This window comes from Scardinius erythrophthalmus, assembly GCF_964197995.2.
Source record: "Scardinius erythrophthalmus genome assembly, chromosome: 20".
Classification (NCBI taxonomy): domain Eukaryota; kingdom Metazoa; phylum Chordata; class Actinopteri; order Cypriniformes; family Leuciscidae; genus Scardinius; species Scardinius erythrophthalmus.
The window spans coordinates 8,788,447-8,815,136 of NC_138240.1; the positions used below are offsets into that span (position 1 = coordinate 8,788,447).

Here is a 26,690-nt window from a genome sequence, read left to right on the forward strand (position 1 = left end):
TTAACACGAGATTTAACGTCTAATATTAAAATGTATATACTCTCCCTTGAAATACTTTGGTCAGTTCAAGAATAATTTATAACATTTTATGTTATTTACTTGATAGAATTAAATGGGTCATGACACATTTTTTTTATTATGATCCATTTTTAAGGGGTGGCTCCTTTAAGGCTTGTCAGTAAAAGACCAGTTATGATTGGCTAACGTCATTGAATAAGAAACAGTATCAATGCCACTCTCTATTGCAAGTGTTTTGAATTACATTATCTATATAAAACTGTCATTTACTTACGATTTGTGAAGAGGCTGCTGTCAGATCCAATACTGCTGACTGCTTCATCTGTCAACAAATGTTTCTTTGCAAACTCTCCATTGCACTGTGCCTCATTTACAAAACAATCTTTGGTTAAATTCTCTGAACAAACACATAATACTCAGAAGAGATCCAGGACAGCATTAAAAATCAACCATATACATTTGTTACTGATGCTGATATCCTTCTGAAATCTGTACAGAGATGCAAACGAGCTGTTTAAACGGGACGCGTCAAAGCGGACATTCCTTTATGCTTCTATTTACTCTTCCATTTGTCCTCCTGTCAAGACTCAAGCACGTAGAGTAAAGTCAACAGGTATCTGTATACTGCAGTGTTGACAGTGTCAGTGATTATAATGGGTTCTGTTTGCTTTTGACGTGATCCTTGAATCCGGTGTAGTCAAGTAGTCAAATGCCAGTGGGCGGGGCCTGTGGTGCGATGATGTACAACTATTCGTCGATGTCTTGCTCTGGAGGCAGGCATGTGCAAGTGCATATGCCCGTGTGACATCACATGTACCCCAATATTCAAAACGAGCTGTTTTTTTTGTGCTTGAATGAATAAATGCTTTGTTTATAATGAGGACTCTTTAAGCGATAAAACTTGCAGGATGTTTTAATGGTGCAAAGACCTCTTGTACGTCAAAGATCAAAAGGAAATTGGATTTCTCATGTCATGACCCCTTTAAAAGAGCAGTTTCATGTCTATCCTTGTATTGTTCAACTGGTCGAGGTTGATATGGGATTAAGAAAGTAATTAGTAATAAGTAATGCAATACTTTTTAGAGACAGTAATTAGTACAGAAATCTAATTACTCCATTGAACATAATTAGTAGCTAGTAACTTTTTTAGAGTAACTTATCCAACACAAAAACAAGAAAGTTATGACTTTGAGTTTTAAAAAAAAGTAATGGGGAACCAAAGTGTACCATATTGGTGGAATGTGCCAGTGGGCATTGCCCCCGTCACTGGGCTGGCACAGAGATTGGCATCCCATAGCTTTGATCTGTGCTGTGTCTAATGTGATTAACCATAGAGCCAATGCCAGCCACTGCCAGTCTGGCTTGAGATCTCGCATGGCATGAATATTTGTATGAGTCTGTGTTTGCGTATGTGTGAGTGTGCTTGTTTGCATTTGTATGTTTTTGTCAGTATAGCTGTGAGATGCTCAGTGTGGCGTTGGGGAGAGGAGCATTTCCCCATCCTGATCTCTCCTCCTCGGTTGTGCATACTGGGAAGCATTTATCAGTCAAAAACTCTCCACACCATATTGTGAACAACAAAAACAACAACGACAACAGCCGCAAAAGTAATCCAAAACTACATCAGAATCCAAACTGCCTCACAGACATTAGCAGGCACATCTCACAACAGCATACTTCTCATTCTTAGAGTTGATATTTCTCTTGATTTCCCAAGATTATCACTTAATGGGGTGCAAGCCTAAGATGGATACAAAACCAATCAAACTCATCTTAAATAGAAATGATCAGAGGACTAGTAAGAACTACTATATACAGGTTCATAACCAAGTAAAGGTCACCTACTAGTGATGACTCAAGTATAACCAAATCGTTCAGAAGGAACTACTAATTATTTGGAACCGTATTCTAAAGTGAAAAGCATGATAACTCTCTAGTAATGACTGGATACACTGTAAGCTTTTGGATAGTAATGAGTCAAAGTCCTTCTAAAGGACTTACTGACCATTTGGATCAGTATTCTAAAGTGAAGATCATGGGAACCCACTACTTTTGACTCAAGTGTTGCTACATCCTTCTAAAGGAATTACTAATTATTTGGAACAGTATTCTAAAGTGAAGTGAATATCATGGCAATCCACTAGCAATTACTCAAGTATCACCAAATCCATCAGAAGTTACTATCCAAAACCTTCAAAAGTCAAAGCTTACAATGACTTATGTCATTACTATATGGAGTAATAAAGCTGTTCACTTTAGAATACTGGTCAAAATAATGAGTCATTCCTTTAGAAGGATAGTATTACTTGAGTCATTAATAGTGGGCTACCAAAATCTTTACTTTAGAATTAATCATACATTATTCAAATTAATTATGAACCTGTATAGTTCTTAAATGATTAGTTCACTTCAGAATTAAAATTTCCTGATAATTTACTTACCACGTCATCTTTCTTTCTTCAGTTGAAAAGAAATTAAAATTTTTGAGGAAAACCTTCCAGGATTTTTCTCCATATAGTGGACTTCAACGGGAACCAACGGATTGAAGGTCCAAATTGCAGTTTCAATGCAGCTTCAAAGGGCTCTACACGATCCCAGCCGAGGAATAAGGGTCTTATCTAGCAAAACGATCTTTAAAAAAAATTAAAAATCCTGGAATGTTTTCCTCAAAAACATTAATTTCTTTTCGACTGAAGAAAGAAAGACATGAACATCTTGGATGACATGGGGGGTGAGTAAATTATCAGGAAATTTTCATTCTAAAGTGAACTACTCCTTTAATAGCCCTCTGGGAGGTATGACTTTTTTTTTATTAGATAAAAGTGAACTACCTCATTCAACTGAGCGTTATTACTAATTAATTAATCAGAGTTTCTTGTTAGTTAATAGCAGTTACTATGTTAATACCACATTACTCATTTGTTCCTGTGAAGTTATACATAAATGACGGAACAGTATTCTAAAGTGTTTCCCTATTCTCTTTTAGAGCTGCTGTTCAGCCGAAATGAACTGTTTGCATCCTTGAATTATTTCCCTGTTATCACTGTTTGCACTATATAAATAAAGGTGATTTGACTTGACTGGCATTGCTTAGATACGCTAATGCTTATATTCTGTGTTATCTTAAAAGAAAGGGTCATTATATAGCTGTTAGATCACATCATACAAGGTAGTTGCACATTAATATAAGGGCTGGTGTTGTGTAGTGATTATCTGAAATGGAAACCAAAAGTTGTAGATTTGAACTCAGCTTTTCAGCGGTGCTGAATCTACACTTTCACAGCTAAATCTACAGCACCATGGCAAAAGAAATCATATTTTCCATGAGTTTGCAGTCTAAATGAAATGTGATAAGATAACAAGAACATGTGCCATTCAATAAAGACAAGAAAGGCAGGGCAAAAGCATTACTTTAGCACAAAATAACATCAGTGCTTGTGACGTCACTAGTCGTGGTTCACAGAGGGCTGTCAGGATTTGTGGAACACTGCCTTGAGCAACTAAACTCCAGGTGGATTGTTTCTGTAATAAGTGCACTGGAAGTCGCTTTGGATAAAAGCATCAGCTTGATGACTAATTAAATACAAGGGAAATAACATTTTCCTGGATATGTTCCCTTGGTGACCCCTCTAAGTGATAGGTGAACTTCTGGCTTAATGTGCTTAAACTGGCACCTACTCAAACTTATTGTGAGCTTGCTATTAGCAACTACTACAGAAAAAAAGAGAAAGGGACTATGATTTCCCAAACCCCACTAAATCTCTTTAAAAGGACAGAAGGGAATGAAACAAGGACCAAAGTGTGGGATCCGGAGAGAGCTATGAAATGTTTACCTCTCCCCAGAGTCCCTCTCCCGTGCACTCTCTCCTCATAAAACCAGCATCTTACACATCTGTCGAAACTAACCGCATCTTTTATTCTCTTTTCTTTACTTTTCTTTTCTTTTCTTGGGTTGGATTGGAATTTGAATCTGAATGAAAATTTCTAGGAAATGATCAATGTGCATATAATACACACACACACACACACACACACACACACACACACACACACACACACACACACACACACACACACACACACACACACACACACACACACACACACACACACACACACACACACACACACACACACACACACACACACACACACACACACACACACACACACACACACACACACACACACACACACACACACACAATCCATTTTCAGACAGATTTCCCCAAACACTTTCCATGTCTGCTATTGGTCGATTAAACCAATGTTGTTGTGTCAGGCTTGGTCAGTGTGCTCAAACAAACTGAGTGATCGAGTAAAAGTTACAAATCTGCTTGTTTGGATCCATTTAGGATCCGTGGAAAGTCTAAGTCTATGTTACTATGCAACGATCCTCACATCTAACTTCACAACGTAATGAAGCATATGTGTGTGTGGTTGTCGGGATGTGAGGGACATGAGCAGATCACTCTGCCGTGAAGCAACACATTGATCAGTGTGTCAGGCCTGGGGGAAAGGTTAAGCCGCGTGGCGCTGCCCTCCGCTCCGGAGTGTGCCTGCCGGTCTTATCAGGATGTGAAAGAGCAGGAAAGGGCAGACGATTCCCAGGACAGCATCTGACCTTCACTAATCCAACAACCTCACTCTTCTGCTATAATGAACATAAAGGAAGTTGCGGAGGCGCTTTCTCAAACAAAAGACAAGACGAGCGAGAGTGTGTGCGGGAGACACACCTGGGCAGAGGGAGTGCAAACACTCACAAAGACACACTCATTGAGAAAAATGCTGAGTTGTAGCTGCTTTGAATCGTACATTGGTTCCTATATGCTGAGCAAGGTTGTTATACATACTATGCATAACCTTTCAAAGACAGAGTGTAAATGTGTGACTTTGTGCAGAAATCTCAATGTTAAAATACTTTCTACTAACCTATTTTAACATACAGAGAACTATAAGTGAGCCATGTGAAGGTTGTTTCCCCCCAGCATATAAAACATAGCAATTTATTGATGCTATGAAATATTAATTTGTCAGTTTTGGGGCAGGACTATCTATCAATCAACCAATCATGGCAGATGGAATTACAGTTTGAAAACAATATTATTTTTTAACTCTTTCCCCGCCAGTGTATTTTTTCTTTTTTTAAGTTGCTCGCCACCGCCAGCACTTTTGATCATTTTCACAAAAATTTTTATGGCCCCCAGAATATTTTGTATGAATATCTGACCATGCAATATATCAAAAGAGAGAACATAGCTTCTGCTTTTAGGCAAACAAACAACAAACGTTTTATTCTAGCTTCATTTTTAACAACACTTCATAAAAAAAGTTAATTTTTTATCAAAAAGCTGAGAAAAACGCATTTCTGTCAGGACCACTATTGTCAGATACGATTGACAATTAGCATACAGTTTGGATTGGCGGTATGGTTCCGTTCTGGGTAAGAACTCCCTGCGCATCCATGCAGCCTAGCATGGATAAGAGCAGGGAGAGCAGCAATAAACAGTAAACAGAACAGAACCAGCATGAATGCATTGCAGGTATCATTAATTCAAGATTTTAAAGTACAACATAATTCAAGAATTTATTCTGATTCAAGGGGAATCAGAATGCCATACTGACTGCACGAGAGGAGGAGCTGGGGATGGAGGAGGGTAATTAGCACCTGAGAAACACAATAGCTGTTGATAATACTGAAGGAGCTTATATATGTATACAGTGATGGGCGTCGTATTCCTATAGGTGGACGTGTATCAGCTGAGAGTCAGCTGATGCGAGCTTGACTAACGTGACCTGCCAGAACTGACGCTATGCTTAATTTTTGTCAAAGACTACACCCAGATCGCATTCAGAATGATGACCAAAACATAGATGGAGTAAATCGAGTCCATCAACAACCCCAAAGCTTGGACAGTCCCATAGCTCATCCTGGGTCGAGGCAGTTTTGATTTATATGCTGTTTAATATGTTGATGATCACGTTAATTTTACATAATGCATCTATACACTATCGCTTGTTTCTGCTTCTTCTTCACATCTTCTGTTTAGGAGATTCAGTACACTTTCAGAAGATGCGTCATAGCGCCCGCTACCGTATAACAGTGAAAACACGGAAAGCCATCAATGGCGGGGAAAGAGTTAATAAAGAATGAAAAAAAAAAAAAACATTTATCCAATGGAATTAAAAACATTATTACAAGCTTACCGTTTTGAATCGAGCTAAGGCAAGCAGATAGTTTTGAACACTGGTTATGTACTTGCACAAAAATTTATTTTGGATTTTTTTTCTTTTCTTTCATTCATATAAAACGCCATTTTCAAAAGATGTCAGAATGGATTCAGAATGCGTTTTACTAAAGGAAAGACAAGACAGCAGAATATCACTATAAGTCATCACTTTCTTCTATTGTCCTCGTGTTGATAGACTGTAGGTTGCATTTGGGGTTTTGCTGCTTTAGTATATTGAATACTCACTGGGTCCTGGTTCATTTGGACAATAAGTTGTTTGACGGCATGTAGAGTGGGGTGGGCCCAAGGGGAAGGGTCCTGCCAATGACGGTTCAGATCAAAGCCCATTAGGGAACACCTAAAATAGAAACAAACAAATCAACAGTTCAACTAAATAAAACAAATGACAAAACACCAACATCCGTTATCTTCTTTGTGAGACCTCATTAAGAGCAAAATACTGTACAAAGCGACAATATCACAGCGAATATGCTTTGATGTTGAATATACACTATACAGCCATGGAGAGAGGGACTTTGGACCAATAGGATTCAATGTGGGTGGGGCTACCCAGTGCAGTGAAACAGAAGTAAAAACTAATCAAGTGAAACTTCAAGTTTTCATGTTATTTACTTGAAGTGGTAAAAAGTTATTGAGTTTCAACATCATCACAGTCAAGCTCGAAGTGAAATCCACACAGATTCTGCAGTCAGAACTGCAGAAAATCACACACACACACACACACACACACACACACACACACACACACACACACACACACACACACACACACACACACACACAGTACAAGTCCACTCGTGCGGAGTGAACAGAGCAGAGAGAGTGTTTTCAATTCATTCTCTATGGGAGATGAGCGGCAGGCTCACACAGGGGATTGTGGGATTGACAGTGGAGAGAAGTAATCATCCAAAAAGATGTGAAGTAATCAACTTTATGCAAATGATAGGTCAAAGACACCAAATTGCTGTGGAGGCTAAGGTAAAGGCTGTGGCGTCGGTCATAAACATGCCAGAATCAGCAGATTTTGTTCAGTAGTGTTTCTGGTTGGTTTAATCACTTGAATTGCATATTACTCACTTTAATTCAGATTTCAAATGCTGTTTACCCACTTTCATTGTGGCTAGATTATGACTGGGTTAACAAAAGTGTTTTAAAGGGATAGTGTCATTATTTACTCACCCTCATGTCTCTCGACTTTCTTCTGTGAAACACAAAAGATGAAATTTTAAAAAATTTAGATTTGTTCATACAATGAAAGTTAATGTTGTCTAAAACAACACTGGGGGAAAAAACATGACACTGACCTTTTTTTAATTTATTTAAAAGATCTTTTGTGTTTGACAGAAGAAAGTCAGACATAGGTTAAATAATTGTTGACAATTTTTGTCTTTGGGTGAACTATTTCAAATTACACTATACTTTGAGAATTCAAAATTAAAGTTATTATACTATAATCGGTCACCCTTTATTTCGATAGTCCACTTTAGACATTCTACTAACTACAAGTAACTTTGCAGCTACGTGTCAACTAACTGTCATTAGAGTATTAGTAGACTGTCTGCTTAATATTTGCTAACACTTTATTTTGTTGCTCCCCAACAGACATTCAACTGACTATAAGTAACTTGGCAACGACAAGTCAACTTATTCTCCCAACCCGAACCCTAACACCTAACCATAACCTAACAGTCTACTGACAGTCTACTAATACTCCAATGAGAGTTATTTGACATGTAGTTGCAAAGTTACTTATAGTGAGTAGAATGTCTAAACTGGACTATCGAAATAAAGTGTTACCCTATAATCATGTATATAAAACACTTCAATGCCTGTATCTTAAGAGCAATCATGGTCCATAATAAAGACAACAACATTGCTCTACATTTACAGACATTAAGGGCAGATCTCTGGTGTTTTGGGCGACATTGAGTGTTTTTTTCTTACACACCATTGGACACATGCCATCTCAAGCCATCTTTCCTACAGGTCTCTGTTTGTTATTTTCCTTTCCCTGAGGCAGTGGACTGATGTGGGGGACGAACAGATGCCTGAGTCCCTGCTGCTGTCCAGCTGAGACTCTGTGACTGTGACTTTGAGCTGAACCTGTAGTCAATGCTGCTGCTCTCAGAACAACACTAATCCCCAGTCAGCAAGGATTGATCCCACATCCCCTCCTGCATCTGCTTGAGCCTCTCTCTCTCTCTCTCTCTCTCTCTCAACTGAAAAACTACTGATTCAGCACAGAGAGAGAGAGAGAGAGAGAGAAAGAAAGAGAGAGAGAGAGAGAAAGAGAGAGAGAGAGAAATAGATCTGATCTCTGATTATGGATCTCAATGGCTCTCTGTGAGGCAGCATCGGTTAAAGTTGCAGCTGAAAGCACCTTCAAGGGTCAGTGGTGGCGTATGTCGTATGTCAGCCCTGTCACCACCATTGAACCATTGATCCACCTCTGCAGCTCTGCAGTTCACAAAGCCGTCACAAGGTGGCAGTCCCTGACGCAGTTTCTGCAGGCCTACGGGAAAACATAGCGGGCCACGGCTGTATTCAGAACGATCGCCACCATTATATAAAAGCCAATAATGGCATTAGGAGTGGAGACAACACCTGCCGTGCATGACCAACTGCAGACCCAGTGTAGAATGGCCACACTTGTGTTCCAATTCACATCTGTAGATGTTTACTCATGTAAAATATCTTATAAAATACTGTCAGGCAGATCAGGGGCTTTGAGTATGATGACATAATATAGTAATGTGAAAAAAGAAAGAAGCTAAAGACAAAAGGAAAACCTGAACTGGCAATCATTATTATTAAAAATATCTTAAAAATATCTATTACAGAAATATCTTACTATAGCATCAGTACATACTATTGTACTGTAAAATGAAAAAATCATAATATATTATAATACAATATATAATAAAAGTATTAACATAATTGTTATTATTATTATTCTTGTTAGTATTATTAATAACAATACTAATTATTATCATTATTATTAGTTTATTTTACAGAACAACCGTAAAATTACAATTCTTACATTTATGGTTGTCCTAATTTCTTTGCTTTAAAGCGTTAAAACATTGAGCTTTTATTTTGGGGGGAAAACGCAGTGAGACCTTAACGCTCCTCTTTGTTGATAACAGATTTATAAACGATTCGCATTACGAATCTAGGAAGATGGTTGGCACATGTTGCATTCCCAAGAATCCCAAATGCAAAATTATAAGCTACTCAAACACACAGCAATTGAAGAATAGCATTTACTATGAATCGAAACTGAAAATGAACACAGTGCTGCGCTTTACTCTGAAACATGCAGCGCGAATATTAAGTATCTATATTATATTTAAATAACTAGTATAAACCATAAGATTTGTGATACTGGAAACTGTCACCCATAAATAATATTATGGGTGCATTGGTTCGTTTCAGCTGACCTGTAGTTTCCCAGGTACACGCCATCAGGGTTGAGCATGGGGACGATCTTAAAGATCACATGATCACGCAGGACCTGAGCGGTGGGATGTTGGCTGACCAGAAAGTCAATAAAACCTGCAGTAAAGACACACAAATACACACAATTAAGCCTTGCGCTTGACATGTAAAAGTTCATCCCAGTGCAAATTGAGTTTGAAAGACAAAATAAATTAATAATTTGGACCGTAAAAGGCATTAAAATCAGAAGCTGATATCAGAGACGTACATCTCCAGTCAATACAAATGGAATGAAACAGTCAACAAAGAATGAAAGAGAGAGATTTATACAGCTGAGAAGCAAATATCATACTAATTAGAGCAACAAAATAAGAAAGAGAGACAGACAGAGGACAGACGGAGAGAAAGGCATGTCGATAGTGGCGGTCACTTGTCCTTCCATTTGCCCTGTACACTGAGAAAAACAATAAGTAGAATTTACTCAATTTTTATAAGGCAAGTTTTTGCACGAATGTTTTTCAAGTAAATTTCACATTGATGGAAATTAAGTAAATCTACTTAACTAAGCCGAGTAAAATTCACAAAGTGAATAAGTACATATAACTTGGCCTGTTAAATTATATTGAGTAATTTTTACTCACAAATCTGATATAATTAATATAATTAAGTAAAACCACTTGATATTTTAAATACATTTTACTTGTTTTATGCAGTGCTGGTAATTATTTTAAATTAAATTAAATGTTACTCTTATAATGTGACGAAATAATACTGTGACAATGTGCAGTTAAGAGTAATTTATTAAGAAATAAGCATATACAGAAACCTATAATGACAATAATAACAATTCAGTGTGTTCGGTCTCTCTCTTTGTCCCTCTCAACCGGTTTACAGCAACGGAGGCACAAAGGGCTGAATGCATTTGAGAAATATCCTGAAATTAAGAAAAGAGAGAGAGAAAAACAATAATCAGTAAACAGCAAATACTTTTAAATTAACAGTTAATTAATTTGCATTCACATTATTCATTTCATTTATACTAAATCATTAAAAATATCCTGCATGACCTTACTCTCATAGTCATTTACACACATTAATGCTAACATGTGACACACAGCATGCAGATATCAAGGATACGAATTAGGAATTTGGAAGTACGAATTATTGTCATTTACATCGTGGTCACGATTTAGTAAAAGCATGGACCATTTAATAGATAGTATGCACGATTTAGCAAATGAATGAGGGAATGAATTATATTGTGCACGATGAGGGAACGAGAACCTTCTCACTTAGGCCTATTGTTAATTCGTGGCCAATATTTGTCATCTATAAAAAAAAATTGCACACAAAATAACAAATATTAAACAAAAAGATCATGATTTAAGTGACATATTCATGGTTTTTAGGCGTAATTACTGATAAATCGTGTAAAACGTAAAGTTTAAAACTGAGAAAAAAATATGGCTAATGTCTTACAAAGCTACCTCGTCATTAACCCTCGAGTCGGCAAAAGCGTCCGCGCGTTTTGCTCGATTTTTTTCCACATAGCAGCAAAACTTAAAATACTCCGTCATTTTTGGTTATCAAGATTACAGACTTAAGAAATATGAAAAAATAAACTGTTACATGTCTACTTTTTCCACTTTCAATCGAAATAAAACATTGTGCTTTTGTAAAAGAAAGAAAATAAACAGGGTCTGCCTCTCCGTCTCCGTGATTTTTTTTCTGGAGCACATCTCTAAACTTAAGAACACTAAACTTTTCAAATGTATAGAATGAAGTGATGACAAGACAATCGTTGAATTAATCAAGAAATCATTATAAATCCGTAATTTAATGCAGTTTTTTACTGTTGCTTACCTGTCGAGAGCCGTTGGAGTGGAGATTGGAAATCCCTCAATCATCGCGTGTTTTCTTCTTTCCGCGCATGCGCAGATTCCTTTCTTCAAGGACTAAATTTTACTTGATTTTTTTTAATTTGCTTCAAGTACTTAATTAATGCATGTAAATATGCCAGAGAGTCAGAAGTCAATTTCACTTGTCTGTTGGATGTCTAATATTTACAAGTAAAAAATGAGTATATAATTAGGATTTACTTAATATACTAAAGTTTTCATTTTTACAAAATGATTCTTAGCAATAGATACATGATTTTTCCTGTTTTATTTACTTTGACATAAAATCATTTTTTACAGTGTACTGAGAGCGAATAATTGACAGGTAAACAAGAAACATAGAAAGAGAGAGCAGGAGTGTGCATGTGAGAGAGGGCAGACCCCATCTCATTCCCTCATCTTCTTCAACCCCTCACCCACTCTGTCCTGCTCATTAGTGCTAATGGAGGCATAACAAGCTCTCTAATTGAGTCAATGTGGCACAGAGGCAGGCCACACTGCTATGCTATCTAATTGCTTGAAGTTCCTATATTTATTCATGCATATCCGCATGTGTGTGTTATTAAAGTGGCAGGGCAGGTGACTTTGAAGCTTCGTATTGACCAAACTTCAGTTAAGCATAAAAGCCCTCTTCAGAATTACAACAAGTCCGAACTCAGTAATTAATTAGCAGCATAAAGATTTGGGCTGAGACGAGACAGAACCACTACTAAGTACATCAGCAGACAGTTCAAAATGATTTGGATGCACACAGAGGTGGTAGAAGGATTGTGTTGTTTTCAGTGGCTGATTATAATGCAGGTTGACAGATGGCACAAGTCATGCAGATATATCAAAATATACAACATCTACAAACAATACTATTTAATATTGGTGAATAAACTACATTTAACATTTAAAAAAAAAAAATTTGATTAGGTCCTGAGGAAAATGTCATCATGATGTTGTGAGCGCTTACCAGGGTGTTATGCGGTTGCCGAGCATTTTCTTGGTGGTTGCTTATGGAAATGCTGCTTCCATATTTCAGAAATTACAAAAGTGAAAGCTGACACTATTGTTAACTGAGCAATGTCTATTTCAAAATGGCTGATGGCTTATATCTACAGTATCTCTAACAGACAGACTCCCTGTTGAAGACCCCCATTCTAGGGCAACAAAGATAGGCCATAATGATTTGACATTAAGCTATGGATCCCTCTAACATAATTCACCTGTGAAAAGACTGCATTTGTCTCATCATTTGTCAAGGACACTTTCAGGAAAGACACGTCTCTGTATTGTAACGCAAAGTGAAGGCAGACTTTTTCTATAGAATTGATGTTATTGATGATATTGCCTTTGAAATCTGGCCATTTTGTCAGACTGTTGTGTCAGCAAGTGTTGTGCTCCATGACAGGTAAGGTCTTCGCCGGTTAAACAGATTTAGGAGTGATGCAGAGAAGATGAGCTGACACTTCCTCTAATCTGCCGTACACTCCCTGACCTCCTGTGTTTCCGCTCGTCCGTTGACCTTCACTTGCAGCGGAGCCCAACGGCGTGAAGAACTTCAAGTACAAAAGGAAAAGCGTTCTGATGAAGCCCAGCGAGGCCAAACGTCCGCTGGTCAGTGTTTTGTATCTCAGCAGATTACAGGATCTCAGGACATCATCGGGCTGTGTATGTGTGTGTCGAGACGAGACAAGGTCTTACCCTGACAGATGAAGGAAGCAGGTGATTCTCCAGGGTGAACGCGGGCTGTGAGAAACACCACCCGCTTTTCTCGCTCTTGATTCAGATGGGCTGAAACACACACACACACACACACACACACACACACACACACACACACGTACGTAGAAAGGTTAGTCTCAGCAGGTAGAGGTCTTGGCAGGACAGTGTATGTATAGTCAGGAGCCATATGTCTGGGCCCTGGAGTTTCAGACCTCAAGACATGCAGCAGGAAACCCAGTATATGACAGGACAGGACTGATAGGAAATGTTAGAGCTAATGAAGACTCCACGGGAGGACAAACACAATAAGCTACTGATCGCAAGAACAGGAGAAAAACATCTTGTGGCCGATGAATTTACAGGGACCCATAAGCACCTACATCTTTTCAATTAAGAAAAACTACAACAATTTAACATTAAAATGAGAATCAAGTTAATTAAAGTGCCCACCCTCAAGTCTACAATATTCTAGACCTCTTTCAATGTACGTTTAGAGCCTTTTTGGCTTCATTTTTTTTCACCAGGCAAATTTGAAGTCAGAAATAGCACAAATTTTATGCTGCAGGATGACTTTTGCACTAAAGTTACTCAAATCTCTAACTGTAAACACAAGCAATTATAATAAAAATGCTTGCCTTCGCAAGCACCACTAATTAGCATTTATTTTACACCATATGGACTCGATATTTACTAAAAACAGAAGTTTATTATCCATCCCAGTCCACTCAGACCATTTATGTAAATTAAGCTGTGAAAAATGGGTCAGAAAGAGTCATTAAAACTTATTAAAGACAGTAAGAATTACACCGGTATGCAGAGGTTGGCCAACCATAATAGAGGTCATTTATATATAGAAGTCTTAAAGGTACAGCAAATAGCCTGCTTAATTCTAGTTAATGACACAGAAAGAGAGCTAGAAAGAGTAAAATGTTCATGTAACATTTTTGGCATAATTTTTTTTTAAATATTATAAGTGTACTTCGGACTCAGAGAAAATACAAAATGCTACAACAGCGAAGACCCTTTTAAACTTTCTGTCAGATAGCAAAATCTAACAAAATCTAACAAATTTAACAAAAAAAAATAAATGCTCCAAAAGTTTTGGCCCTTTCAAAATGTTTGGTAGATAGGATTTTAAGCTTACTGTGTGTTTAAATGAATTCCATTCTAGATACTTCATCATGAATGCAATAATGACTCCTAGATCTGTTTCCAGATATTTCATCCTCTTCTCCTCTTTTACAGTCTCCAAAATGAAATAGAGAGGAATTTAATGCAGCGTGAATCAAATCAGTCCTCCTTTGTGAGCGATGCCAGTTAGGAATGGAATGGGAATACCATTCAAGTTAATGAAAAGAAAGGCTGGACGAATGCGAGAGGACTGCCAACAAAAGCTCCTCTTTAAAAGTCTGATGTGCTTCCAGGCAGAGAAGCGAGCGTATTTTAGTCTCAGAGCATTCTGTTCCTCAAGGCGGGAAAGCTACTGGAACGCGCACGCCGGGGAATTTGTTCGGCCTTCGCGGATTTCTCTTATCGGCAGTGCTGTCGGTTGTCCGAACAGGTATGCCAGAAAGGACTTTTTCTAGCAAGGAAATCACACAACGACCAAGAATTTACACCTGTGAGGAGACTGAAACAAGCACACACACTTGCAGTATATATAAGGTCGCTGTTATCCCTTTCTATTAGCAGGCAAATTGATCAAATACATGGCATTTTAGAAGACAGACACTGATACACTAAAAATACTCAATTTGTCTTTGAACTAATATGGGTGATTCTATTCAATGCAAGGGTAATGCATCAAGATGAAAACTAGACATGGGATGACAAATCATGCACTGTCTTTATGTGTGTGTTTGAGTCAGGGGAATATCATAGAATTAATAAGGCACACACACACTCACACACACTGACACCTCAGCAGTCTGAGGAATAGCAGAACACAGGTCAATCCTCAAAGATATCCTCCTCACTTCCAGACTTGACCACGAATGAAACATTAAAATATCCATATGCATTATTCAGCAGGCTCCTTGAATATTATATCCATCCATCACTAGCTGTAAAGACAAGCATGGCCTAATACATTATGTCTATGGTGACTCGGGCTCCCGTGGGGCCGTCTTAAAGTCTGTAAGGCATTGCGAAGGCTGAAGGGGAATGATTAGAACTGTACTCGAGATCATTGTGGCAGTTCAAACCTGTCGTCTCAGAGGCAGCTTTTACCAGGAGCAAGAGATTGGGTTTATACAATTCTACTGTGGTAACAACAGCTTCAGCTAAAAAAAAAAAAAAATAATTCTACAGTAAAAATGGGATAAATTCACCTCCACTTTGATCACAAAAAGAAATGCAACATTGTTCCAGTCCTGAATGCTGACTAGTCAATAAAGCGTTCCAGGAAAATACAGTAGGCCTATTACATAAACCCCCGGTTTCACAGACGAGGCTTAAGCCTAGCCCCAGACTAAAATGCTTGTTTGAGCTGTTTTCTTAAAATATATCAGTGCCATTGTTTTGTCTCAAGATGCACATCGGTAATGTTTTTTTCTAAGGCATGTTTATAAAAGCTACTTAGATGCCCTAATTGAACTAAGGCCTAATCCTGGCTTAATCTAATCCCTGTCTGTGAAACCGGGCCAAAATCTCTGTGCATCACCGCAGAGCACGGGCTTTCAAATGTTTTGATGCCACAGACCCACAAATAAGATTGCAAAGGACCCCCTTCCTAAAATATAAAAAGGTAGCATGTATAAAGGCCTAATTATTTCACTGTATTATTTTTAGTTTTAATATTTTATTTAAAATTAGTTTATATTAAGTTGAATTTACTTTTTCTTCTATTTAATGTTTGTTCTGAAAAATGTTTTAGAACATGTTATATATATCTCATCATCTTTGTATGCAAAAACAGTATACATTTGTAACAATGTTGGCAGAAACTATGGCTTCCATAGTACATTTTTGTAAGAGTAGTTTTCATCCTGTCATAGTCACTGCACAGGATGTAGCAGAAAAACCACACTGCAGTGAACAGATGATTATCTGTCATGTAAAGCAACTGTTACCACATGGATGCATGCACATACACACACACACACACACACACTGCCCTCCCATGAGACTGGCTCGTCTTGTATGTCAGGTCAATAATATATCACGGCCTCTCTCGCTGTGTCCTAAACGACTCTGGTGATCGTTGAGCTCATTGCTATGTACACAAGCCTAATATCTTATTGATCTCATCTGGGTTTGTGCTGAGCTGGAGGAAATGTTGATTGCCGCTACGCAATGTTCACCCATATATATTCTAATCTGCTTCCTGGGGGCCTAAAAACACTTCAGCATGGGCTGCAATCATAAAACATTCGTCGAATTTTACAGGAAAATTTCTCTCGTCGCCTCTCTCCATGTCCTTCACAGAGATGGATGGCTTTGCCATTCAGAAGTCTCAGTGGAAAGGCTTGAGTGTTTGCTGGAAATGTGAACGCTTGCGTTTCAGCAGGAGCTGGGTGTGCGGGTCCATCAGTTATAAATCCCACCTCGGGCCCGACCCGCCACAAACAAGCCAGTGGATGTAAAACAATGCAGCAGCCTGGAGGCAAACGCTACACTTAGACGTGCGGGACAGATGGGGCGAGCCGTGTGTTTACCTAATGCTGAGCCTATACACCACCCTCCCCATTAAAGCAAACTGCCCAGTAAGATTCATTACGAGTCACTTGCAGCGATTCCATACGGTTCTTTTCAGAATTAATACTCTGTAAGATGTATTTTTAATGTTCATTTGCGTCAGTGTTTTTATCAGCGTTTTCCAGAGGGCCCGCAGCTTAGCAGAGAGTAAATGTTTATCTTTATTTTGAGAACTGCTGCGTGAGCTCTCTTTCTTTCCTTTTTCTTGCTCTCAAAATAAAACACATGACTGACTTGGAGTCCTTTGACCTGCAGGTGGTGCTAAAGATCAACAACAAGCTTCCACACATCCAATTCACCACCTCCAACCCTGCAGAAAAGACAGAAAAAACTTACGAAACAAGACAAATGTGCTTTAGCAATCTGAGAACTTTTTTTCTCCACCCATTTCGCTGCATCAGTGCTTTTCTTACACTATGTTTTCCATTGACACCCGTCAGGCATCCTGATGCCTTAATGTAAACTTTACCTTGACCGATTTTATAACCTCCCCTCTTCTGCTTACCTATAAGGACCTGGTGGGACATAAACAAGCGCTCTCTCCTATAGATGAGACACGCTCCCAATTAGACCATAAAGCACTGGTAATGGGCTGACTCTTTTAAAAGGACTCCACAGGCCTGCTCTATATCTCCTTTAATGGTGCTGCCGGCCCAATAGCGCTGGGAATCCCTCATCTCAAAGAAGATCCCACCACTCCAAATCATATGAAAGGTCAACAGCCCCGTTCGGCTCCTTCTACGGCTCCCTACTTCCATTAGGAAAGGAATGAAAGGCGGAGGGGAAACGAGAGTGAGACGAGGGAGAAATTTTATGTTGACAACCTTGGCTGAGACAACCAGCTCAGCATATTTCTCACCTGAGAGCACAAGTCCCCACGTTACCACCCGACGTGACGAAATAAAATATGTAGGCTATATATGATCAGGTGCGATAAATATGTAAATGGCGTCAAAAGACGAGAAGTGTCTTTGACACAAAATAAAAAATCTAATGGATTTTGAAGGTTATGCAGATTGTGCAGTTCGGCTTTTCTCCTGTGGTCGATGTGCCACTTTTAATGCAAGATGATAAGACATGAAAAGAGCCCTGACGTAACACAATTACCTGGGATCTTTAAGAGAGCTGGAACCCGAGCAGATCAAATTCAGCAGAAATGGCAGCTTCGCTCTGTTTAAGACGAGCCGAGTAAGTTTCATCACACCGGCCCGAGATAGATGACTCAAACATGACAGGCTGCATTTATTTTCTACTGTGTCCTTTCTGTAGGGTCAGACGACGCCGAATCCAAATCTGCTGTCAACCACAAGCCCTCCATTATTATTAGCATTAGGCTACTATAACGACATGCAGAAACATACATGTCGGGCCTAAACGTCTGCGAACACTAGTGAAAATGCTTCTGTGTTGTCTAAATAATATATAATATAAAATATAAATTTTTTATCCTATCCTATCCCATAGTTCTCTGGACATGATTCCACTGCGGAAAAACTTTTTTAGACTATAAAAACAACAAGGATATCATGCTTTCTTTAATATATATATAAGATGGTACTAATATGATACATGATATATATATACACTCATTGATTTTTTTTTATAAAAGTATGATATACTTATATATATATCATACTATCATAAAAAATATTCAATGTATATATATCTAAGTATCATATTAGTAGCATCTTACACTATTACTGCATCATGCTACTGTCACAGTACTTTTCTGTAATAACAGATACAGTAAATATACAGTGAATATATTTGCCATTCTGCTTTTTATGGCCGCCAAAAGAGTGCATGAGAAAAGTCTCATTAGTGGGAGGAATACGGAGTCCTGGTTCTGTGCCCTCCAACTTCCACCCCATGACAACGTGGGCCTTCTTCCTCCAAAAGCATTCAGTTATTCCACACTGCACCCGGCACCTTCACGCTGGAGTAAATCAGCATCAGTTTGCAGCAGCAGTGGAATGACACGCTCACCCGTGTGTGCGTCATATCAGCCGACACGGGCTAGCTGTAAATTGTCAGTAGTGTTAAATTTATACAGGGCGCAGGCTGCCGTATGGGTGCTGGAGCCGAACCACCATCAACCTCCCTCTTCTCTCACTCCCATCTCACTTTATTTTTCAAGGACAGGGCTTTAAAAGAAATAGAGCTTTACGTCTGTGGATTCCTGCCTGTGTACAGGTCAGGTAGAAGCAGAACAGGCAGTATGCATTGCGTCTCCTCACGGATTTTCTCTAGCCACAGGGTCATAAACCATTTTTCACCCCTGGGCTCCTCTACGCTACTCTCTCACCTCAAAGCATCAGACCAGCTCTTCAATCTTAGATCTGATTCTATTCAAACGCCGCCTCTTTGAAAGAAACCCCTTGAATACATCCATCTCATTCTTTTACATCGCATTTATCGCTGGCAGTGGGGCAGATCTGGGCCAGAGCAAAGCCGGACTGTGAAAGGACTGTGTCTGAGTCAAAGTCAAGGGGATAACGGAGGTCAGACCAAAGGAGAAAAGAAAGCAAAAGTGCACGGCTGGGTCAACAACCCGCTCTGCGCGATGCCGAGTCAGAACTGAGCCTGTAAGTGGGAGCTGAAGTGAGCAATCAAGGGCCGGAGAGATTTTGGTTCCCTCAATGCACTGTAAGAAGCGAGTCACTCCAGAGGATTACAATGGTATGTTATGACACTGGTATCAGACAGAGCTGAAAAGAGATGGAGAGACTGCAAAACCCAGCATGTAAATACAACTCTGAACCCTCTTAAGCCCCGTAGATGGTCCGGAGGGATAAAAGCACAGAGCGCAGGGTGATTAGAGATCGATTTAGCGCAATCAAGAACCCCCTCTTTCACCCATGCTCATCTCCGTGAAATGGAGAGATCTCTGTTCTCGACAATTTCAAGACAATTGAGGTTGAGAGAGGTGGAGGAAGTGTCAGTGGAAAGGCTAGAGAGGGACAAAGAAAGAGAATCAAGGAGCGAGAGAAAGACAAATAGTCATTTAATGGGTGGTCATTGCTCGTTGCTTGTTTTAGTCAAAAGATTTGTGTTGCCAAAATGGCTACTAATTAGCTTAATAAGGAAAGGTCAACCTGTGATCCGCCCCGGGTACAAACAGAGGACTTTGAGAGTGCGCCATTCAATCAGAGAGGGAAAAAAGGATTTGAACACTTTAAAATGTATGAATGTCATTGCTTTGGAACACAGCAAAATCACAAACCAAGTGATTTCTTTTAAAGAGAAGTAAAAGTTTAATAGGTGTTAAATGTCAAAGCAATATGTATACTATTCAAAACAAAGAGAAAAGAACACTTTCCTGTTAATGTGAAATACCTGTGTGAACTTAAGGGAGAAATTACTTCTATACCAGGGCTGTGCAAAATTCAGAACAGAAGAACTTCTAGGCCCTGTTTAGATCTAGTATTAAGATGTGTTTTGGTCGATCGGATCACAAGTGGATGGCGCTAAATAAATACAGGTGTAAACGGGGTCTAAAACGTTTTGAGCTCGTCCACTTTCGACCACTTCCAGAGGTAGTCGAAAATGCATTCGACCGGATTGCTTTTGTAGTGTAAACACTCATGAGATTGAATGTGTTCGAACAGCCACAAAAGACCGCCTACTCCCCGACTACTAGGAAGCACACTAACCAGACGGAATTTAAACTTTGGCTGGAAATCCAAGTTTGGTCCTGATTTCTAACACACACTCACAGCGTTCGGCGTGGTCTTGCGGCTGTCCGAGCAGAAATAAAAGCTACTGCCCTCCGCATGTTTTACTTGTTGATCTATCGATCTATCAATCAATCAATCTATCAATGCAGTAATTCTGCATCCTGTTTTTCCAAATTCGTCAACTGAATAGTATTTTACAAGGCATTATCAATTCAGTTCTGAATGGTGAACAACCCTGCTTCATACACACAAAAACACACTGCTTGCAAATGACACTTGGTTTGATATTCTATTATCTAATGCATTGATATTCACACATTTAAGTGAGGCTTAAGAGTCTAACTACTTTTTGTGGCCACTATATATTTATGTGATGGAGAGAAAGAAATGATGATTGTGGCAAAAACAAACAAAAAAAAAACATCCTTTGGCATCAACTGACAAATCCAATACCATCTTTCTATCCTTTTAACATATGAGCTTTCACAGATGACAGACCATGTGAAATTGGGACTTGAAAAAAGAAAGAAGAAAGAAAACAGCAAGCCGCCTCTTGACATTAAGGAGAATAACAAGAGAGAAAGAGGGAGACAGACAGACAGAGAGAAATCTGTCATGCTTAAAGCCCTTTTGCCAAATTGCTCGCCCTCGATTTGGCAGCATTGGTCATAGTCTCCCTCCGCTCTCCCCGACTCCTGCCTCGTCCCTTCAAAACAGAAAAAGAGAGGAGAGAGAAGAAAGAATGCCAGTCTGTGCTCTGAACGACAGGGAATCAGAGAGAGGCAATAATAGGGCTTTTTGAAGAATGCACAACTGAACTTTATGGCTGCCTTGCTTGAAAGGATGAGTTACAAACTAGAAGAAAAAAGCAGTTGTGATTTCTTTGGGATTTGCCCCTAGCTGTGCTGCCCCCTTCGTACGTGACAGTGGGGGCTAGAAGGGCATGTAACCGCTCGCCACTTGACAGCCAACCACTGCTACAGTGGAACCAAGTCTGGTGCTGCCGTGCAAATAGGCCTAAATCGAAACAAGCATTGAGCAACCACAAAGGTAAACCTAGCATGAGATTCAAGATCCTTGTAGAGGCTGATGTGCAGCATTCCTGCGAGAGAGAGAGAGAGAGAGAGAGAGAGAGAGAGAGAGAGAGAGAGAGAGAGAGAGAGAGAGAGAGAGAGAGAGAGAGAGAGAGAGAGAGAGAGAAGTGAAGGTACAATTCTCATGATGCATCACTTTCTCTACATATACGTAACCCCTCCGGTCTTACTCGCCCCATTCTTTGTGGGCCTCGAACCTGTGATGGAAGGATGGAAGGACCGCAGTCTCTAATGTCAGTTGCTAGAGCGCCTCTTGAGATCAGGGGAGTGAAGTTTACACGCACAGCTCTTACTAGCTGGCCTCTGTTACACTCACCCCCCTAAACCTCTCTTCTATCTGGGTCACAGCACCAATGTATCCCCTCAGGTCCTTCTCGCCCCGCGATAATGCGGGCCTCGAACCGGGTCTCTGGCGTGGGAGGTTAAAGAAAAAAAAACAAGGAGGTTAAAGACAGCAGTCTCTACAGTTAGTCGCTAGTGCACCACTTGAGATCAGGGGAGTGAGGTTTACCTGAACAGCTCTTACTAGCTGGCCTCTGTTACATATGTAAAATGTAATTTCAATCAAGCAGTCTAAAGTCTAGTCATTACTGTAGCTTATTCCAAGAACTGCCCACTTACACTCCATAAAGTGTACTGTAAAAAAAATGCAACGATTCCGGTGCCAATTCCTCTTAATAGTAATTTGAAGATATGCATTTTTATTAAATATTAAAATGAAATTATTATTATTATTATTATATATACAATAATATAATTAATATATTAAACAACAATAGAAAAATAAAAAATCTCTTTATATTTGAGATTTGTTTTTAAGATTTTGCCATATGATATGAACAACCATACAGTAAATACACCTATTTAAGTCGCACAAGTTATGAGCTCGATTTACTAAAATGAACCGACTTACGTTTATTAATTTTTAGCATTTAGTACTTTATTTGTAGCCTGGAAATCCAGACCCAAATCCGAAAGATTAAGGGTCTGGCATTGAGTAATGAAAATCGCCCAACTCGAGGGGCGGCACCAAGCATGCATTTGAAAATCTCACTGCACGCAATTGGATAACACTACAACCAATCACTGTCGTGATTGCGCTGTCACTAGCGCTGTCGTCATCTATTTAGCTCTCCTCTGGCCCGCCTATATTAGATACACCGATGTGATTGGTGCAGCTCGGCTACAAGGGCAATGCCAGAGTAACTCGCTGAGCAAATTCAAATTGTGCTCTTGCGAGAACTCTGGATTTCCAGGGTACTTTATTTGTAATAAACACTTTAAGTTTGCTATTTAAAAAGTGACATTTTTATGTTGCATTATGTTATTTAAAACATACGCGCAGAGTGTGACGTCAAATTGTGACTGTTTCAGTGTGCCTAGAAAGGATTCGTCTGCTCTACTCCTGAGCGCAAGTCCCCCTTTGGTGTTGTTGTGTAAAGGCCCTGATACACTCAGAGCGAACTTCTTTTTTGTTCTTTGCTTAGGAGTAAAAATGTGTTCGAAATACGTGAGCAGCGATATACTGTTAGCGAACATCCAAGTTTAAACATTAAGAGTTTAGATGACTCTACACACACCTACCCATTACGTAATCGTCACAGACCAACGGACGTACAAAGGTATTTACCAGATGGAAAATTTCCTTTGGCAATCTGTTTCAAACTTGCAAAACGAACTTCGTTTTGGCCTGATTTTGTTTGAAATTATGTCACAGAAGTGCATTCTTCGATTTCGCTTGAAGTATACCGGGTCTTAAGGTTTTTCGTGTTTATTTTTATCTTACAGTTTCTTTGCGATTGCAAGCAGTATCGATAATGTTAAAAATGAGATGTGCAGTCAAATGTCCCGGTGTGTGTATGCTGTTTAAATGAGTGTTCTCAACGATACACTTGTTTTACTTTGTGGAGTTTCAAGTGTTTTATAGATTAGATATTGTTTCTTAATCAAATGCACCATGCGCCAGTTCATTTTGTAATCAAAGCATTGGACTCACAGTCGGTTTCACACTGTGGATTTATTAGTGTTCTTACACCACTGTTTAATATGTACTGCAGGAAATTAGTATGAGTATGGTATTCCATCTGTACTGACGGTATATTTAACTAGTGAATTCAGCCAGCTCATGGCATTTTTGTGTGCAATATATGCACCAGACGGTCAGTGAATGGACTGTGGGCGGTCCGTGGGCATGCGTCTGAGACTATGCAGGGCATAACTAACCTTGTGCATGCAATAACAAAGCCTTGCAATCTCAAAAGGTCACTTGGATCATGTCAGGCTCGATACAATTTGAGTTGAAACACATCTCCGGCTGGGACAAAGCAAGTAATTTTACACACTTCACCCACTCAGATTCCAGAAAAAGCTCGGGCTGTAAGCGCAGTTGAAAGAAAGATGCCTTTTTTAATATAGGTTATTAGTTTCCTGCCCCCCATAGAGTTCTAAATAATTTCTGAAAGCAACAAAGTCCAGACGGAAAACCTCTCTCTGCACCCAACTTTATTACGCAGTTACAGCTCCAAGGTTTAATTTCTCTCATGGTTTTTTTTTTTTTTTTGCCTCTTATTCCTCTTATTTCTTGCCTTTTCTCACTACATAGTGAGATCCCTGACACTCAATTTACAGCCTCACCATCTCTGTCAATCTCAATCTTATAGTCTCTAAAAAATATATTCACACACAGACCTCACTTTTGGCCAGGGGCGGCAAACTATTTTCTTGAGAGCTCCTTCTCTCTCTCTCTCTCTCTCTCTCTCTCTCTCTCTCTCTCTGGGTTGTCAGTGGCTTATTGATTAAGCACTGAGAGAAGAAGGTCTTTCAGATCTCTCTCTCTCTCTAATCAGGAGAGAGGGAGCACTTGTGGATGGAGCATAAACTCAACATGGTCATTTCTCAGATGTCACTGATCAGAACAAGACTACAAACACAAAAGACAAGGAAAACACAAACATAAACACATTTGTTTTTCTAAGTCACACTGGGGACTTTTCATTGACTTCTGTATTGACTATTGTCTGTATGTTTGTAATTTATTATCATTTTATTAATAATTTTAAAATAAAATAAAATATATAACCGTTTTATATTAAAATAATGGTTATTCTATTAATAATTGAATGAATTGAAAACGATTATATTTCAAAAGACAAATAATAATTGATTCATTTTTAAATACATTTTTAATCAATTGAAAAAAATAAATATATATACATTTTTGTTTTGATCATCTTATCTCAAGAATTAGGTTTTTTCATTTGTGAACAAATCTAAATATATCATGAACAAATTACAAACAAATCAAAAGGATCTTAAGTACTTTAACTGGTGCTTCACACTCTCTCCATTACTACACACTGCAGTCAAGCAGCAGATCAGCAAAAGCACATTACTAGATAAAACACACCTCAGGACTGTTAAACCATAGTTTTAACTGCTATCGTTTTCACTTTACATTAATAACCTCTTCAAACTTTCAATTGACCAGCCCACTCCAACTCTGACTGCAAACATTTAGGGCGCTATCTTACACCCGGCGCAATTCAGCGCCAAGTGCGACGCAAGTGTTTTTTGCTAGTTTCAGCCCGACGCAGTTATCATTTTCACGTCCTGTGCCACGTTGTTTAAATAGCAAATGCATTTGCGCCCATTTGTGCGCCCATGGGTGTGCTGGTCTGAAACCGTGTTCTGGCGCATTGTTGGCGCGTTGCTATTTTGGGCAACAGAAATAGACTGTGCCATTGACCAACTGAAACCTGATTTTAAGGCGCAATATATATATATTTTTGGTTATTTAAAGAGCGCGTTAGTAATGTGCGCCTATTGGAGGGTCCAAAATGTGCGTACATTCTGATTATTACACACACAGGGACGCACAGCAGCAAACGAACATGCCAAATATTAAAATTAAAAGGATTACAATGTAAAATATTATTACTGTTTACATAAATATATGGTGGAATCCGGCTTGTCCCGTAGATGGTCTGCTTGCGCACTTTTACCTCGCGCACAAGCAGTTCCGTTTGCGATCTGGAGACGCGTTCGGTCTTTCTACTATCAAATTACGTCATGTAAATAGCGAATCCGCCATGGCACGAGCACAACTGGCATTTAAACGGAATGGGAGATGAGACTCTGATTGGTTTAAATACACCCATTACTCATTAAGAGAATAGGACCCTTTTAGACCATGAGCCTGGCGCCGACCATTTTTCCCATCGTTAAACTAGTAAAAGTGGATTCGGAAATGCCCTAAGTGAACTTGCGCTTAAGGTTTAGACCATGCGCTTAGATTGTTAAAATAGGGCCCTTAATGCAAATGTATAATATTTCTATTCAAGACATGAAATCAAAATTGGCCCAACTGACTCTTTTTTCTTTTAAATATAAGTGTGCATGATTCATCTGGGCTGGTCATGCTCTTCATGACTCTTTCTCCAAGTTCCTTTATTACAGCAGAAGGTGTTGAGAAATGACATTATGAGTGAGCTATTGGAATCATTCATTCAAACAATTCGTTGAGAAACACAGATTAATTTAGGAATAAAACAAGTACCTGAGTCATTGAATCATTCATTCAAAAACACATTCACCCAAAAGATTTGTTCAGAAGCACATTCCGATTCAGGAACACCACTACAGCATGACTAAGTTACTCAGTATTAAATTCTTATTTATCAAACTGTTGTATAAAAGCAACATACTGAGCAAACTTACTTAAAAACAACAACATATTCTGGTTCATATGAAATGTTTAGTCCTTAATTTAAAGGGCAGAAAGTATTTACTTGAAGGCAGAGGAAAATGTTTGGCTAGACATATTAAGAATTGATCAAGAGTGGTTGTAAAGGGCACGGACACAGTTTGTGCTTAGCATGTCCAACTGCACACTTTTAATTTAGCTGAGTT

The 26,690-nt window shown here is 39.0% G+C and overlaps 1 protein-coding gene across 1 annotated transcript in view; it reads right to left on the minus strand.

Moving 5' to 3' along the window:
• agbl4 (AGBL carboxypeptidase 4) overlaps nt 1–26,690 on the minus strand; it is a gene marked incomplete at its 5' end in the record, with an annotated part of 352,800 nt that overhangs the window by 36,513 nt on the left and 289,597 nt on the right. The window contains 3 exons of the mRNA XM_081349121.1: nt 6,495–6,606; nt 9,710–9,824; nt 13,295–13,384. Coding sequence (XP_081205247.1) covers nt 6,495–6,606; nt 9,710–9,824; nt 13,295–13,384 — 317 coding nt within the window. The remainder of the gene's footprint in view (nt 1–6,494; nt 6,607–9,709; nt 9,825–13,294; nt 13,385–26,690) is intronic.